Below are 15,610 nucleotides of genomic sequence, written 5' to 3' on the forward strand. Positions count from 1 at the left end.
TTTGGAAGATTGGTCGAAAATTCCTATAAACACACTCAGCAACCTTGTGGACAGCCTTCCCAGAAGAGTTGAAACTGTAATAGCGGCAAAAGGTGGATCGACATAACATAGAACCCTCTGGGTTAGGAACGGGATGGCACTTCAAGTTCATATGTGAGTCAAGGCAGGTGGCCAAATACTTTTGGCAATATAGTGTATGAGTCGGGATGAAACCAAAACTGAACAATTTCCTGAGAATCATTAAAAGTGAAACCTAAAGCAAAGTTGTGATTTTTATCTGATAATAAAAAAAAGCAGAGTAAAAAAGAATGCTCTAAAATATACACATTTATTATCAGTTTATCATATTAAAATTGGAATTATTTTGAGATGAATAACCTTATTAACAGTAATATTCCCCATTCACTGCCAAGTTAACTTTCACAAATATTTGTTTATAAAAAAAGACAGAAATGGCAAAATGTAGAGAAAATGACATGCATTTTCCTGTAAAACGAAAGACAACTCTGCTCAAACCAGAGTGTCGTTCTACTAGTGGCTGCATGCAAAATGACAAATAAAGAGAAAGGCAATGAATGGATGTTTCATTGGCGCCAAGGGCAGCTGTTAACTCTTGCCAATCCTTTAGCTGCAGTAGCTACGTGCAGATTTAAAAGTGTCTCCTTCCCTCAAAGGGCTTTTTCTCGGGCCCCAGTGTAATATGTGCAGACAAAAAACTTGATCCTTGACCGTATGTTATTAGAATAACTGTGTAAAGGCACGTAAGGGTCTCTTTCAGGATTTCATTCTGTGTGAAAGATGGAGACTTGTAATCGAGCGGGGGTCACTGCTGTCACCGCTGAGGACAGGTGACTCGTGTGTGACCTGGTATGTGGCAGATGCCGCAGGAACGAGGTTTCTTGGCAGCGGGGGGTTTGTCCCCTGTTATCTTCCTTCCCTTCTTCGCCCCGTTAAATCCGCCGCCTCCAACGCCACCTGATGGAGAGAAAGAGAGGTCAAAACACTGCACGATTCCTCAGCAGGAGGTATTGTGTGTTGTCATCATGTTTAAGTAAGGATGTGTCTCCACTCCAGGCATTGTCACACTAACATTTTCTGAGATAAGTTATCCAATGCATGTACCCACAGGTCGCAGGAATGTGCATTGAAACTGTAGTTACGCTACTAGCATAGCAAGATGCTCTTTGTTCACGTGTATTTTACTGGTTTACGTTGCACTTTTGCACCAAAGAGGAAAAAGTTTGTGAAGCTAATTCTGATCCATTGGTGTGCATTGTTGTGGGAGCATCATGCTCTGAAGAACAAGCTGATTAACTTTATTAATATTAACTCCTAAGGACATTTTGTGCCATTCAGTTTTTTTGTTTTTTTATAGCCCTCAAATATAAGTACAATTTTCAAGATTTACTTTTTCTATACGTTTTTATACTTTGTGTTTCTTCAATTCGGACTAAAATGCAAAGCTACATCAATCAATCAATTAAAGTTTACTTATATACCCCTTAATCACAAATGTCTCAAAGAGCTGCACAAGCCATACAGACATCCTCAGCTCAGACCCCACATCAGGGCAAGAAATAAATAATCTGAATAAAAATGATGCCACTTTTATCCTAACAAACTATAGCATATTTAATCTTAAACTATCAAATTGAACTTTTGATTATTATTCAGTTTGTCTATTTGTCCACCAGATGGTAGTACTGTTTCCCATTCAAAGCCTGCAGCAAGGTTTTACACCTTTACTCTTTTCTGGTGTGTGTTGTTGCCATTGATGCTAGACAAGAGTATGTAAAGAAAATAAAAGTTCTGTCGTGTAAATTACATAATTTTTTGGTTACATTAGAAATACCTAGATAGGATTCACATTTATGATACAGTAATCCCTCGTTTATCGCTGTCAATTAGTTCCGGACATGACCGCGATTAAGTGTGTGGTGAAATTGTGTTGTGAAATTGTCCTCTGCATTTGACCCATCCCCATGTTCACCCCCTTGGAGGTGAGGGGAGCAGTGAGCAGCAGTGGCCGCACTCGGGAATCATTTGGTGATTCAACCCCCAATTCCAACCCTTGATGCTGAGTGCCAAGCAGGGAGGCAATGGGTCCCATTTTTGCAGTCTTTGGCATGACTCGGCCAGGGTTTGAACTCACGACCTCCCAGGAATATTAATTAAAAAACTAATATTTTCATAGCTAAAGTATTAGAAAGCTACCTTCTAAATACATGTTTTAAGATTATGAGAGTCCTCTAGACATGAAATAACACCCTTTAGTCACCTTTACAATATTTTAATCCAATAAAGTAATGCTGCCTGAGGCTGAGCCAATCAGTGGTCCTGATACTGAACAGCGTGATCTGATTGGTTTGATCTCATCTAGTGGCCAATACTACTGTAGTATTGATATTTTAGTTCATTTAGCTATGTTTATGCTTGAAAATGCTTAATTTAGGACAAAAATGTTTTAGAATATGTTTTTTTTCAATAATTTTAAATACGCAAAACAGTGAAACTGCAATATTTAAAGTGTAATGTGGCGAGGGACTGTACCAAGTGAAAGTCGTTTTAAAAGATTGACTGTAATTGGCAATATGTATTAAATTTTTTTGTGTCCTATTTGCAGAACAAGATCTTATTTTGTCATTCCGAGTTTCTCAAGTTAAATATAACTACACATTCATCTACTGCGTATGTGCGTCTTGCCTTGTGGTGGGGAGTTTTCATCAGCCCATTGGAAGAAGTTACACTGCTGCTCTCTGGGTTTCCCACAAACATGAAACGTTCGTCCCTTGTTCGGTCCATCTTTCATCACGGTGCGCGTCACTGCTGCCTCGTTACAGTTACACACGGCCCCTCCTGACCCCCCCTCGGGCCGGCCGCCACCGTCTCCCCACGCGGCGTTCCTGAACCCCAAAGATGGTCGTGGAGGCGGCGGCGGGGGCCCTCGACTGTGCTGAGCCACCTGCTGGCTTGGTTCATCAGCCCAAAGGAAGAAATTACAAGTTCCTGAATTGCACTTGTAAAACTGGCGACCTTGGTTGGGGCCGTCTTTGCGCACAGTCAGCAGGATTGCATCTTGTCCACAGTTACACACAATGACATCATTGTTGTTTTGTGCGCTAATGCTACTGCCCCCTGGTGGTGGACGAGGTTGCGGGGGCCAAGAGAGGGCAGAAGGTGGAGCACAAGGTCTGGGGTTTGAAATTGGCGCTCGGGCTGGTGCTGGTCTTGAGGTACTTGGTCGGGGATCATCACCTCTTCCCCCTGCTCCTGACATCAAGTATTTTAAGTCCAGCACCTCTCTAAGAGTCTCATCACATCCACCGATACAGCCAACAAACTCTAAGGGCATCATGGCGGGAAGGCTTCCCCTGCGGAACTTTAACTTTAACCTGAAGAACACACAGGAGACAAATAAAAAATTAGAAACACACTGAAAACTATAACCCCAATACATTACCTTTGACTAATCTTCACCGCTCAGAGTATTTTCAGAATTGGGCAGTATTATTGTAGGGAAAGTAGACTGGGCGGCCAAAATGGGCTAAAAGAATTTGGCCGGGGGCCGAAAGTGGACTGCATGCAAAGTAACTAATAATGCACTAATGCACCATGACTAGGGAAGGTTATTTGGATTCGGTCAAATAACTAAACGCTGTGCTTCGATTCCTTGCAAGCACAATTATTGGTTGAGTTACTATCATTGGCCACCAGATGGCGACATAAAGACAGCTATCAAGACCGCTTGCTATTAATATATGATATGAACACACTGCTCCTGGCCAAATTGCTTATTGGACTCATGTGGTCTCGCGGGCAAAATTGAAGACGCTGACGGGCCGTAGTTTGGAAACCCCTGGTCAAACGGTGATAAAGCATCCAAAGTCAGAGTACACACCGCAGATATTTTAGGTATATGGAAAAAAAAAAAATTCTAACGCATATTCTCCAATTTTTTGGTCCAAAATTGAGCATTTCAAACCATAAAAATGGCTAAATAAACTAAAAATATCAATACTACAATAGTATTGGCCATACCAATCCAAGTGTGTTGTTCAGTATTGTGGCCATTGTTTGGCTCACCCTCAGACACCAATATTATATTGGGCTAAAAGAGCGTAAAGATTACTAAAGGGTGTCATTTAATGTCCAGGGGTCCCAAAATGTTGAAAAAGGTATTGAGAAGGTCATCTGAAAATATCTGATTTATAATTAATTATTTCTACTTGGCGGAAATTAATTTATCGCGGTCATGTCCAGAACCAATTAACAGCGATAAAGGAAGGACAACTGTACTATATGACCAACTTAAATACATTCTTATGATAATTGAGCTTTGATAATTATTTGATACAGATTTTGTTAGGGGTGTAACGGTACACAAAAATTTCGGTTCGGTACGTACCTCGGTTTAGAGGTCACGGTTCTCCCAAGGCAAACAGGTCCTAGGTGAGGGATCAGACAAAGAGCAGCTCGAAGACTTCTATGGGAATGCATCAACAAGGACTCAGATTTCCCTCGCCTGGACGCAGGTCACCGGGGCCCCCCTCTTGAGCCAGGCCCGGAGTTGGGACACTATGGCGAGCGCCTGGTGGCCGGGCCTGTCCCCATGGGGCCTGGCCGGGCACAGCCCGAAGAGGCAACGTGGGTCCCCCCTCCAATGGGCTCACCACTCATGGGAGGGGCCATAGAGATCGGGTGCATTGTGAGCTGGGCGGCAGCCGAAGGCAGGGCACTTGGCGGTCTGATCCTCGGCTACATAAGTGAAGTGAAGTGAATTATATTTATATAGCGCTTTTCTCTAGTGACTCAAAGGGCTTTACATAGTGAAACCCAATATCTAAGTTACATTTAAACCAGTGTGGGTGGCACTGGGAGCAGGTGGGTAAAGTGTCTTGCCCAAGGACACAACAGCAGTGACTAGGATGGTGGAAGAGGGGATCGAACCTGCAACCCTCAAGTTGCTGGCACGGCCACTCCACCTACCGAGCTATACCGCCCCACAAGCTAGCTCTCGGGACGTGGAGCGTCACCTCGCTGGGGGGGAAGGAGCCTGAGCTAGTGTGCGAGGTAGAGAAGTTCCGGCTGGATATAGTCAGACTCACCTCGACGCACAGCAAGGGCTCTGGAACCAGTTATCTCGAGAGGGGCTGGACTCTCTTCCACACTGGCGTTGCACGCAGTGAGAGGCGACGAGCTGGGGTAGCAATTCTTGTTGCCCCCCGGCTCAAAGCCTGCACGTTGGAGTTCAACCCAGTAGACGAGAGGGTAGCCTCCCTCCGCCTTCGGGTGGGGGCACAGGTCCTGACTGTTGTTTGTGCTTATGCACCAAACAGCAGTTCAGAGTACCCACCCTTTTTGGATACACTCGAGGGAGTACTGGAAAGTGCTCCGCCGGGTGATTCCCTTGTCCTGCTGGGGGCCTTCAACGCTCATGTTGGCAACGACAGTGAAACATGGAGAGGCGTGATTGGGAATAATGGCCGCCCGGATCTGAACCCGAGTGGTGTTTTGTTATTGGACTTTTGTGCTTGTCACAGATTGTCCATAACAAACACCATGTTCAAACATAAGGGTGTCCATATGTGCACTTGGCACCAGGACACCCTAGGCCGCAGTTCCATGATCGACTTTGTAGTTGTGTCATCGGATTTGCGGCCTCATGTTTTGGACACTCGGGTGAAGAGAGGGGCAGAGCTTTCTACCGATCACCACCTGGTGGGGAGTTAGCTGCGATGGTGGGGGAGGATGCCGGACAGACCTGGCAGGCCCAAACGCATTGTGAGGGTCTGCTGGGAACGTCTGGCAGAGTCTCCTGTCAGAGAGAGTTTCAATTCCCACCTCCGGAAGAACTTTGAACATGTCACGAGGGAGGTGGTGGACATTGAGTCCGAGTGGACCATGTTCCGCACCTCTATTGTCGAGGCGGCTGATTGGAGCTGTGGCCGCAAGGTAGTTGGTGCCTGTCGTGGCGGTAATCCCAGAACCCGTTGGTGGACACCGGCGGTGAGGGATGGCGTCGAGCTGAAGAAGGAGTCCTATCGGGTTCTTTTGGCTCATAGGACTCCGGAGACAGCGGACAGGTACCGACAGGCCAAGCGGTGTGCGGCTTCAGCGGTCGCAGAGGCAAAAACTCGGACATGGGAGGAGTTCGGGGAAGCCATGGAAAACGACTTCCGGACGGCTTCGAAGCAAATCTGGACCACCATTCGCCGCCTCAGGAAGGTGAAGCAGTGCACTGTCAACACAGTGTATGGTGCGGATGGTATTCTGCTGACCTCGACTGCGGATGTTGTGGATCGGTGGAGGGAATACTTCGAAGACCTCCTCAATCCCACCAACACGTCTTCCTATGAGGAAGCAGTGCCTGGGGAATCTGTGGTAGGCTCTCCTATTTCTGGGGCTGAGGTTGCTGAGGTAGTTAAAAAGCTCCTCGGTGGCAAGGCCCCGGGGGTGGATGAGACCCGCCCGGAGTTCCTTAAGGCTCTGGATGCTGTCTTGGTTGACAAGACTCTGCAGCATCGCGTGGACATCGGGGGCGGTACCTCTGGATTGGCAGACCGGGGTAGTGGTTCCTCTCTTTAAGAAAGGGGAACCAGAGGGTGTGTTCCAACTATCGTGGGATCACACTCCTCAGCCTTCCCGGTAAGGTATATTCAGGTGTACTGGAGAGGAGGCTACGCCGGATAGTCGAACCTCGGATTCAGGAGGAACAGTGTGGTTTTCGTCCTGGTTGTGGAACTGTGGACCAGCTCTATACTCTCGGCAGGGTCCTTGAGGGTGCATTGGAGTTTGCCCAACCAGTCTACATGTGCTTTGAGGACTTGGAAAAGGCATTCGACCGTGTCTCTCGGGAAGTCCTGTGGAGAGTGCTCAGAGAGTATGGGGTATCGGACTGTCTGGTTGTGGCGGTCCGCTCCCTGTACGATCAGTGTCAAGAGCTTGGTCCGCATTGCCGGCAGTAAGTCGGACACGTTTCCAGTGAGGGTTGGACTCCACCAAGGCTGCCCTTTGTCACCGATTCTGTTCATAACTTTTATGGACAGAATTTCTAGGCGCAGTCAAGACATTGAGGGGATCCGGTTTGGTGGCTGCGGGATTAGGTCTCTGCTTTTTGCAGATGATGTGGTCCTGATGACTTCATCTGGCCAGGATCTTCAGCTCTCACTGGATCGGTTCGCAGCCGAGTGTGAAGCGACTGGGATGAGAATCAGCACCTCCAAGTCCGAGTCAATGGTTCTCGCCCGGAAAAGGGTGGAATGCCATCTCCGGGTTGGGGAGGAGACCCTGCCCCAAGTGGAGGAGTTCAAGTACCTAGGAGTCTTGTTCACGAGTGAGGGAAGAGTGGATCGTGAGATCGACAGGCTGATCGGTACGGCGTCTTCAGTAATGCGGACGCTGTATCGATCCGTTGTGGTGAAGAAGGAGCTGAGCGGGAAGGCAAAGCTCTCAATTTACCGGTCGATCTACGTTCCCATCCTCACCTATGGTCATGAGCTTTGGGTTATGACCGAAAGGACAAGATCACGGGTACAAGCGGCCGAAATGAGTTTCCTCCGCCGGGTGGTGGGGCTCTCCCTTAGAGATAGGGTGAGAAGCTATGCCATCCGGGGGGAGCTCAAAGTAAATCCGCTGCTCCTCCACATCGAGAGGAGCCAGATGAGGTGGTTCGGGCATCTGGTCAGGATGCCACCCGATTGCCTCCCTGGGGAGGTGTTTAGGGCACGCCCAACCGGTAGGAGGCCACGGGGAAGACCCAGGACACGTTGGGAAGACTATGTCTCCCGGCTGGCCTGGGAACGCCTTGGGATCCCCCGGGAAGAGCTGGACGAAGTGGCTGGGGAGAGGAAAGTCTGGGCTTCCCTGCTTTGGTTTTGCCCCCGCGACCCGACCTCGGATAAGCGGAAGAAGATGGATGGATGGATGTATGGTTCGGTTCATTTTCGGTACAGTAAGAAAACAACAATATTTTTGGTTATTTATTTACCAAATTTGTAAACAATGGCTTTATCCTTTTAACATTGGGAACACTAGAATAATTCTGCCCACGTTAATCAACATTAAACTGCCTCAAGTTGTTGCTCAGATTAAATAAAATGACAAAACTTTTCTTCTACATATAAAAAGTGCAACATTAAACAGTTTCAAGTCAACTCATCATGCTTAATTTATTACAGCATTTGGGAAGCCTGTAGTTGGTTTTTATTATGTAAATGTTATATTTTTTATCAACATGTGATAGCAGGGACCCTGCCATTCAAAACTAGGCTGCTCCATTACTAATGATTAATGTAACTATAGCTGAAAAAATAGTACAATAGCAATAGGAGAGACTATTCATCCCTGAACACCATGGAGTTCATGTAGGCTTAATGATGGAGTTACATTATTATATCAACTATCAGAGACAGAAACTCTTCATTTAACATAATGTCCTTTTTTGCTGCTTCAACACAGCTCAATCAACACAGAAGAAGGTAAAGTGAAATAACAGACGGACAGGGCTTTGCTGTCCGTAACACACACACACACACACACACACACACACACACACACACACACACACACACACACACACACACACACACACACACACACACACACCCGCAAAATTAGCTAACATTACGCTAAAAGCTAATTAGCCTTCACCTCAAGCCAGAACTGCGAGCGAGCTCTGCTGCCGTTTATGTTTCTAGAACGTCAACGGGCTCATAGTGATGTTACTAGTAGTTGACTGGGAGGTGTTTATTATAATTTGGGGAGAGTCCGCTGCCTGATGCTTTCCTGCTAAACACCTACCTGCTCATCATGAGCACTGACACCATGCGCTCTGAATACACACTGCTGATTGGCTGTTGCCGCTCTGCGTGTAACCAATCAGATGGTTGTGTGGGTGGGACAATGCTGCGTGCTGCAGAGTACTTACAGAGACAGGCAGAACGAAGCGGAGCAGCTTGTTAAGATTTTAGCTTAGGCGGCTACTTAATATGTTCGTGTGGAAACTCGTTCTGTACACCTCCAAACCGAACCGAAACCCCCGTACTGAAACGGTTCAATACAAATACACGTACCGTTACACCCCTAGATTTTGTTCTTTACATGTATGGCCAAGAGCTTACATTTTCTCCAGGCACTCCAACTTCCTCCCACATTTAAAAAAAATATGCATGTTAGGTTAATTGGAGACTAAATTGTCAATAAGTATAAATGTCAGTGTGAATGATTGTCTATATGAGCCCTGGGATTGGCTGGCGATCAGTCTAAAGCTGGTATAGGCGCCAACTTACCCGTGACCCTGGTAAAGATAAGTGGTACAAAGATGGATGGATGTTAAAAAAAAATCAAATGACAAACATTTTGAAATGACTGTCTAAAAACTAAAGTTGCCATGGTAACCAGTAAAGTGGCACAGACATAAAACATTCCTATTGTTCTATAAGTGTTAGAACATGCACAAACTGCTGGATGAAAATAACCGTTATTCAGCCAAGCGCTGTAGTTGAGCTTTGAGAGGGGTACATCTGATTAGTTGCTGTGGCAACAGATGCTAGTGTGGAGCACCCTGGCTTGCTGCTTGCCAAATGTGCCCTATATTTGGACTGTGCTCTGGCATGTGGTCACAGGGCTCACACCCACTGATGCAGACAGGATTTGTATCAGGTTTTTTCAAAATCTATACATTTACTTAAACTTACAAAGCCATAGTATTGAATACACCTGCACGATAATGTGTGTAATTGCCATGTCGCATAATGAGTAGCTACTAGAGATGCGCGGTTTGCGGACACAACCGCGGAGTCCACGGCGGATAAAAATAAATTTTAAATAGATGCGGGCAGGTGGGGGTTGAACCAATTCGGAAATATATATACATAGTTAAATGTTGTTACCCACATACGAAAAACGAGCAGCACTCTTTGAAACAGTCAATTATTCATCAGGCACTGCAGCACAACACAACAGAAGAAGAAGAAAAAAAGAAAAATATGGCACCGCGTCCCAGCAACAAGTGGCGCAAGTGAGCGCTCCTTCAGCGCAGCAGGGCGCATTTTAGAGGCCAGGCGCTCTCGCCTGATTCCTGGCACTGTAGATGCCATTTTATTCCTGCATATGCTAACAAAAAAAAAAAAAGTAAGTAGACATACGGTTGGATATGTTAAACGAATTAGTCTGCGTTACCTAGGCTATACCAAATAAGCCCATGTCTAACCTATATTGAGTTCGGTCAGCTGAATAATTTTGATGGTTACGTGTTGTTTGGGCGCACTACAATGCAAAGGAATTAAGGCAATTGCGTTGTTTATTTATTTATTTTTTCTATTCGAGATATACTACTGTGTGTTAATTATTTGGCCTCGCTTTCAAGTGAAGCGCATCTCCGATTGGCTACAATGTAAGGCTATTTAGCCTGCTTTGTTTGTCGCGACCGTCTATTTTCATTATAATTCAAGTTTGATGATAAAGTGCAGTCTGATGGGTTTGATTTCCCCCCTTTCAGCTATTTGCCTTGGCCAATAAGTTGCAGGTAATTTATTATTATTATTTAAATAAATGATAAATGGGTTATACTTGTATAGCGCTTTTCTACCTTCAAGGTACTCAAAGCGCTTTGACAGTATTTCCACATTCACCCATTCACACACACATTCACACACTGATGGCGGGAGCTGCCATGCAAGGCGCTAACCAGCAGCCATCAGGAGCAAGGGGAGAAGTGTCTTGCTCAAGGACACAACTTATTGAATTTATTTTTGTTTAAATAGGGATGACACACATATGTTATTGTATTATTTAAGTTTGTGTGCGTGATTGACAGCCTAAGGGTTATGAGGCACATTTTTTATTTATTTTTTTTATTTCAACTTAAAAACGTATGAGCCTATGCCTATGCCTACAACATAGGCTATGTGTTTATCTTTATTTTCCTACCTATCGTTGACAATGGAGATTGTCTGATATTTTGTCATGGCTGCAGATCAATCAATAAAGGTTCATCTTTGTCGCGAAATTGTTCACTGTTTCACTGTGCACCCCGCCCTCGTCCCCATTTGAGCATTATAACGTTAACAAGTTAATATTCATTGAAATAAATTCAGAACATTTTTTTTTACCTAACGAAAATATAGGCCTAGTCTTTCTAAAACATTTTTTTAACTTCTTAAAAGCCTTGTTCTGCTTTCTGCAACTGTGTGAGGAAAGTGTGAGGAACACACTCCTGATCTGAGGGCATTGGCAACAATAGTCAACACTTTCTTAATGGAAATGACAATAATATTATAATAATGATAAATAATATTATCACGCATTAATATCTCTTAGCCACTAATGTGTGACCAAGAGCTATTAATGCGTGGCACGCATTGAATGTCTCTGCTGAATTGGATCAGTCTCCTTTCTTTAACAGGCAAAAGCTTTCTAACCTCACTAATGCCTTGCATCGTCTATATTAGATATATAACAACGGGCGGGTGGCGGGCGGGTGTGGTTTTGATAAAATGTTGGTTCGGGTGGATGGCGGGTGGATGACGACTTTTGTGATGTGGTTGCGGATTAAATAATTGCCTATCCGCGCATCTCTAGTAGCTATGGTGAAAATGAATTTTTTGCATAATAGGATTTTCAGCAAAAAGCCTGTATGACCTTGCTCTTTGTAAAATAAGAAACTGTTCATGGTGTAAGCCTGTTTTTAAAAAAACATGGTCGCCCATTATTTAGCGATGATTTTTTTCTCAGCCGACTTTCAACTTCAGCTTTAAATACTTTCACCTTCAGACACAGTAGGAACTGACACAATTGCCTAATAATACTACTCAGTGGCCTAGTGGTTAGAGTGTCTGCCCTGAGATCGGTAGGTCGTGAGTTCAAACCTCGGCCAAGTCATACCAAAGACTAGAAAAATGGGACCCATCACCTCCCTGCTTGGCACTCAGCATCAAGGGTTGGAATTGGGAGTTAAATCACCAGAAATGATTCCCGGGCACGGCCACCGCTGCTGCCCACTGCTCCCCTCACCTCCCAGGGGGTGAACAAGGGGATGGGTCAAATGCAGAGGACAAATTTCACCACACCTAGTGTGTGTCATTGGTACTTTAACTTTAACTTTAATAACTTATCATAAGAGTTTCACACTCCTTGAAAGACTTGTACAAAGGGTACCATGAGAACTATGTTGCTTGTTGTTTTAGGCTTCAGCAATGGGGTTAACTGCGTGCGTGCCGAGACTCTAAAATATACACATTATTATTCTGCGATTAACATAAAATAGTGAAGCAATGGCAACTATCCATAAAAGCAACTGCAGTAACAACTTCCATATACGACTCACCACCCTTAGGGGGCATACTTTTACCGTTTTCCTGGAGTTGCTATGTTTTGCTATGCTATGGATGGACTAGCCAAGAGGTGTAGTCTCTAATACACTGTGGTATTTTAACTCTGTGATATCACCCAGCATTCATCTTTGAAGTCCAATTTCTAGTTTGAGTTGAATGTTTCAATATAAAGTGCAACTTGTTGGGCATTCGACTGTGTGAAAGACTCACATGTGAACAGGCCGCGGCTGGCAGGTGGAACAAATGCTATCGTCCCTGCTGACCTCCAGCACCGTGTCAGGAAACCATACAGCTGTTTTGCAGACTGGGAAGCCCACACAGGACAGGTACTTGCTACAAGGAAGGGGCAGAGACATGGAGGGGAAAGAAACTATTAGTGATTTTGAGCACAGGTTTACTTACGTTCAAATTAGGGATGCACCGAAATGAAAATTCCGGGCCATAAACCCGAAATAGTTATGCCAATTATTAATACCACTGCATTTATGGCTATGACTATGTACTAACCTCAATAAAATTGAGGCATTGCAATTGAACAAATTAACATTTATTGTTTTAGATAATAAAACAATTATAAAATCATGAACATATTTACCACCGGTATTACAACAATATAAAATAAAAAATCATTTTGTACAGGCCAAATATTAAATGGCGCTAGAGATGCAGTCGACACATACGGCGGTATTTTCCTTTTCGGTGTTGTTCACATAATCAGAATGTTTGGATTTTAGGAGATTAAGCCCAATGTCTTCGCAGATATTCCCTCTTAATATTGCACGTCTTGCAAGGTTATGCTCGCAGGTCTTTTTCTGATATATTAAAGTACAGGGGTACCTCAACTTAAGAGGTCCCAACCTAAGAGTGTTTACAGATAACAGCTGTCTGTTGGCTAATTGTTGCCTTAAGTTCCGAGCAAAAATTTGAGTTACAATTACAGTTAATGTCACAAAAAGAGCAAATGTCACAGTGAACGCCGTAAGATCTGACCAAAACATCAGGTCTTACTCGCTAACATTAGCTTATAACTAGAGGTGGACATAAATTCGTTTTCCTACCATAGGAAGGCAGAAAGTAAGTGTGGAGGACAGTGCTGAGAAGAAGCGGATGGTATTTATTGAATTTAAAAAAATAAATACCCAGTAATAAAAAACATGATCGAGCGTGTTGCCAAATTGGCGACGCAATTCAAGTGCAGCACTGCTAGTCTAAATCATAATGAAGCAGAATGAGTCTAACGCCAGCCAAGAATGTTAAAATATCTTAACGACAGACATCTATCCATGAAAACATGGAGAAGTTGCTGATGTTGTAATTGACTCAGATGAAGCTTGAAGGAAATCCCCTCTAAAATGGTAAATGCTGTAGGTAATGGTAAAAGTACTGTAGTTGTTAGTAGAACAATTTATTGTATTTTTTTTTTCACAAAATGTCTTATCATAAAATGTGTTCTTTTTAAAAAGCATGCTTTTGTTTTGTTGTTTGTCTATCCATGGTGCAATCCTATATACACAAGATGTATTATTTATTGCTAATTCTTTTGTTAGTTAATTGTTTTATTTTTTACCTCTATGTAGAAATGGCCCTGCTGAAGTGGCAGCTGGTTGCAACAGCTATGTACTCTTTAATGTTTTTTATGTCTTTTGTGTAATTTGATGTTTCCCTTTTGTTTTCACCTTATTTTCTACAGACCACATAATTTGAATAAAGTATATGCTATTCTATGTTACATGTTAAAATTGCATTGTTCTGGGTGTGGTGCAAGCACCAATTACATTTATTTTAACTAATTCAATGAGACGTTGATTTGAGATACAGAGTGTTTTGATTTAAGAGCTCCGCCACAGAACAAATTAAGCTTGTAAGTTGAGGTACTACTCTATATAAGCCCACACTGCAGACATTTTGCCTCACCCCAAACAAGCGCGTGCTTCCTGCTTATGTCATCATAACATCCGGTTTTGGCAGTTTTGTTTCGGTGACAAAAGCCGAAAATGGCCCAAAGTTGCATTTTTGGCAGCTGAAAATTTGGCATGTCACTAGTTGAAATAAGACCATCAGTGGGCTTTCCAGGTGTAAGAAAAAATTCTTAATAATTTAAGAATGGCCGATACCTGTTTCCTTCCCTCTTCCTCTTCAGCACCATGTCCAGTCCACAATGCGGGCACTTTCTGACAGGCACTGGGATCTCCAGGTCTTGCTCCTCATCTTCAGGGATCTCCTGAGCAGGCCCCAAATATGGCGACAGTGCTTCATCTAACCTGATGAGGGACACTTTGAACATTTGGATACTTTCGGCTACAAGCAGCAGTGACTAATTCTACACCGTAAATAATACACAACTAACTTCTTCGCCTTCCTGACGGACTCAATGAAGACAGCTTTATATTTCTGAATGTGGTGCTGTAACACGGTCCATTTGTCCTTCCTTCCATTTGACACCAGCTTGAGGTCCGCCTCCAATTCAGCCCGCAGGTGGGGTTTTGACATCTCATAGCCCATGGCGTTGTAACCTAAACAAACAGGCAGCAGGCACCTCCTTAGTTTTAAAAACGTCTTAAGCCTTTAGTCTGTAGTGTAGGTTGTGTACATACCCTCCACCAGTCCCATGCCAAGCTCCCCAGGTAGAAACCTTTGGTCAGCTGTAAGGCCCACGTACATGCGACTCTTTATGGTTTCTATGTGATCAGCATGTGTTGCATCTGTACCTGTTTAACACAATTTGGACTAATTGGTTGACTTCTATAAATGGTTCAAGTCACTTTTTAATGGTGGGCATTCAAAAAGATTTCATGTGAGAAATTCATGGTTGATTTTTGCCAAAGGTTATACTTGATTTTAAGTACATCAGTACCTTGGTTTTTGTATGACCCACTTTTTGTATAATTCGGTTTCCTACAAAAATCTTTAAACAAACTTTTGCGATGGTTTTTGTTTAGCATCTTGACATCGTACAGCCAAACATTGCATTTAACAAACTAGGGCTGCAACAATGAATCGATTAGTTTGATTAGAAAAAAACAAATTGTTGCTTTAATGAATCGTTAAATGAGTGCAACTCATTAAAATGGAGAAAATCCAGACTGCATGGAGTGCCTGGAACTTAAAATATGAGGACAATGTTTGCGCACAACCGGTACACGGGACACATGAGCTGGTGTGAGTGAAGTGAAGTGAAGTGAATTATATTTATATAACGCTTTTCTCTAGTGACTCAAAGCGCTTTACATAGTGAAAACCCAATATCTAAGTTACATTTAAACCAGTGTGGGTGGCAC

The 15,610-nt window shown here is 43.8% G+C and overlaps 1 protein-coding gene across 2 annotated transcripts in view; it reads right to left on the reverse strand.

Annotated features, from left to right (window-relative positions):
- Positions 1–309: 309 nt before the first annotated feature.
- The window catches only part of top3a (DNA topoisomerase III alpha), a 28,354-nt gene continuing 13,053 nt past the window's right edge, over positions 310–15,610 (reverse strand). For both annotated transcript variants that reach the window (XM_072915699.1, XM_061974025.2), the window contains exons 14-19: positions 14,927–15,040; positions 14,680–14,845; positions 14,447–14,593; positions 12,543–12,665; positions 2,704–3,392; positions 310–975 (exon numbers count right to left, since the gene is read on the reverse strand). In XM_072915699.1, coding sequence (XP_072771800.1) covers positions 833–975; positions 2,704–3,392; positions 12,543–12,665; positions 14,447–14,593; positions 14,680–14,845; positions 14,927–15,040 — 1,382 coding nt within the window. In that variant the 3' untranslated portion in view covers positions 310–832. The remainder of the gene's footprint in view (positions 976–2,703; positions 3,393–12,542; positions 12,666–14,446; positions 14,594–14,679; positions 14,846–14,926; positions 15,041–15,610) is intronic.

This window comes from Nerophis lumbriciformis, linkage group LG22 (genome assembly GCF_033978685.3).
Source record: "Nerophis lumbriciformis linkage group LG22, RoL_Nlum_v2.1, whole genome shotgun sequence".
Classification (NCBI taxonomy): domain Eukaryota; kingdom Metazoa; phylum Chordata; class Actinopteri; order Syngnathiformes; family Syngnathidae; genus Nerophis; species Nerophis lumbriciformis.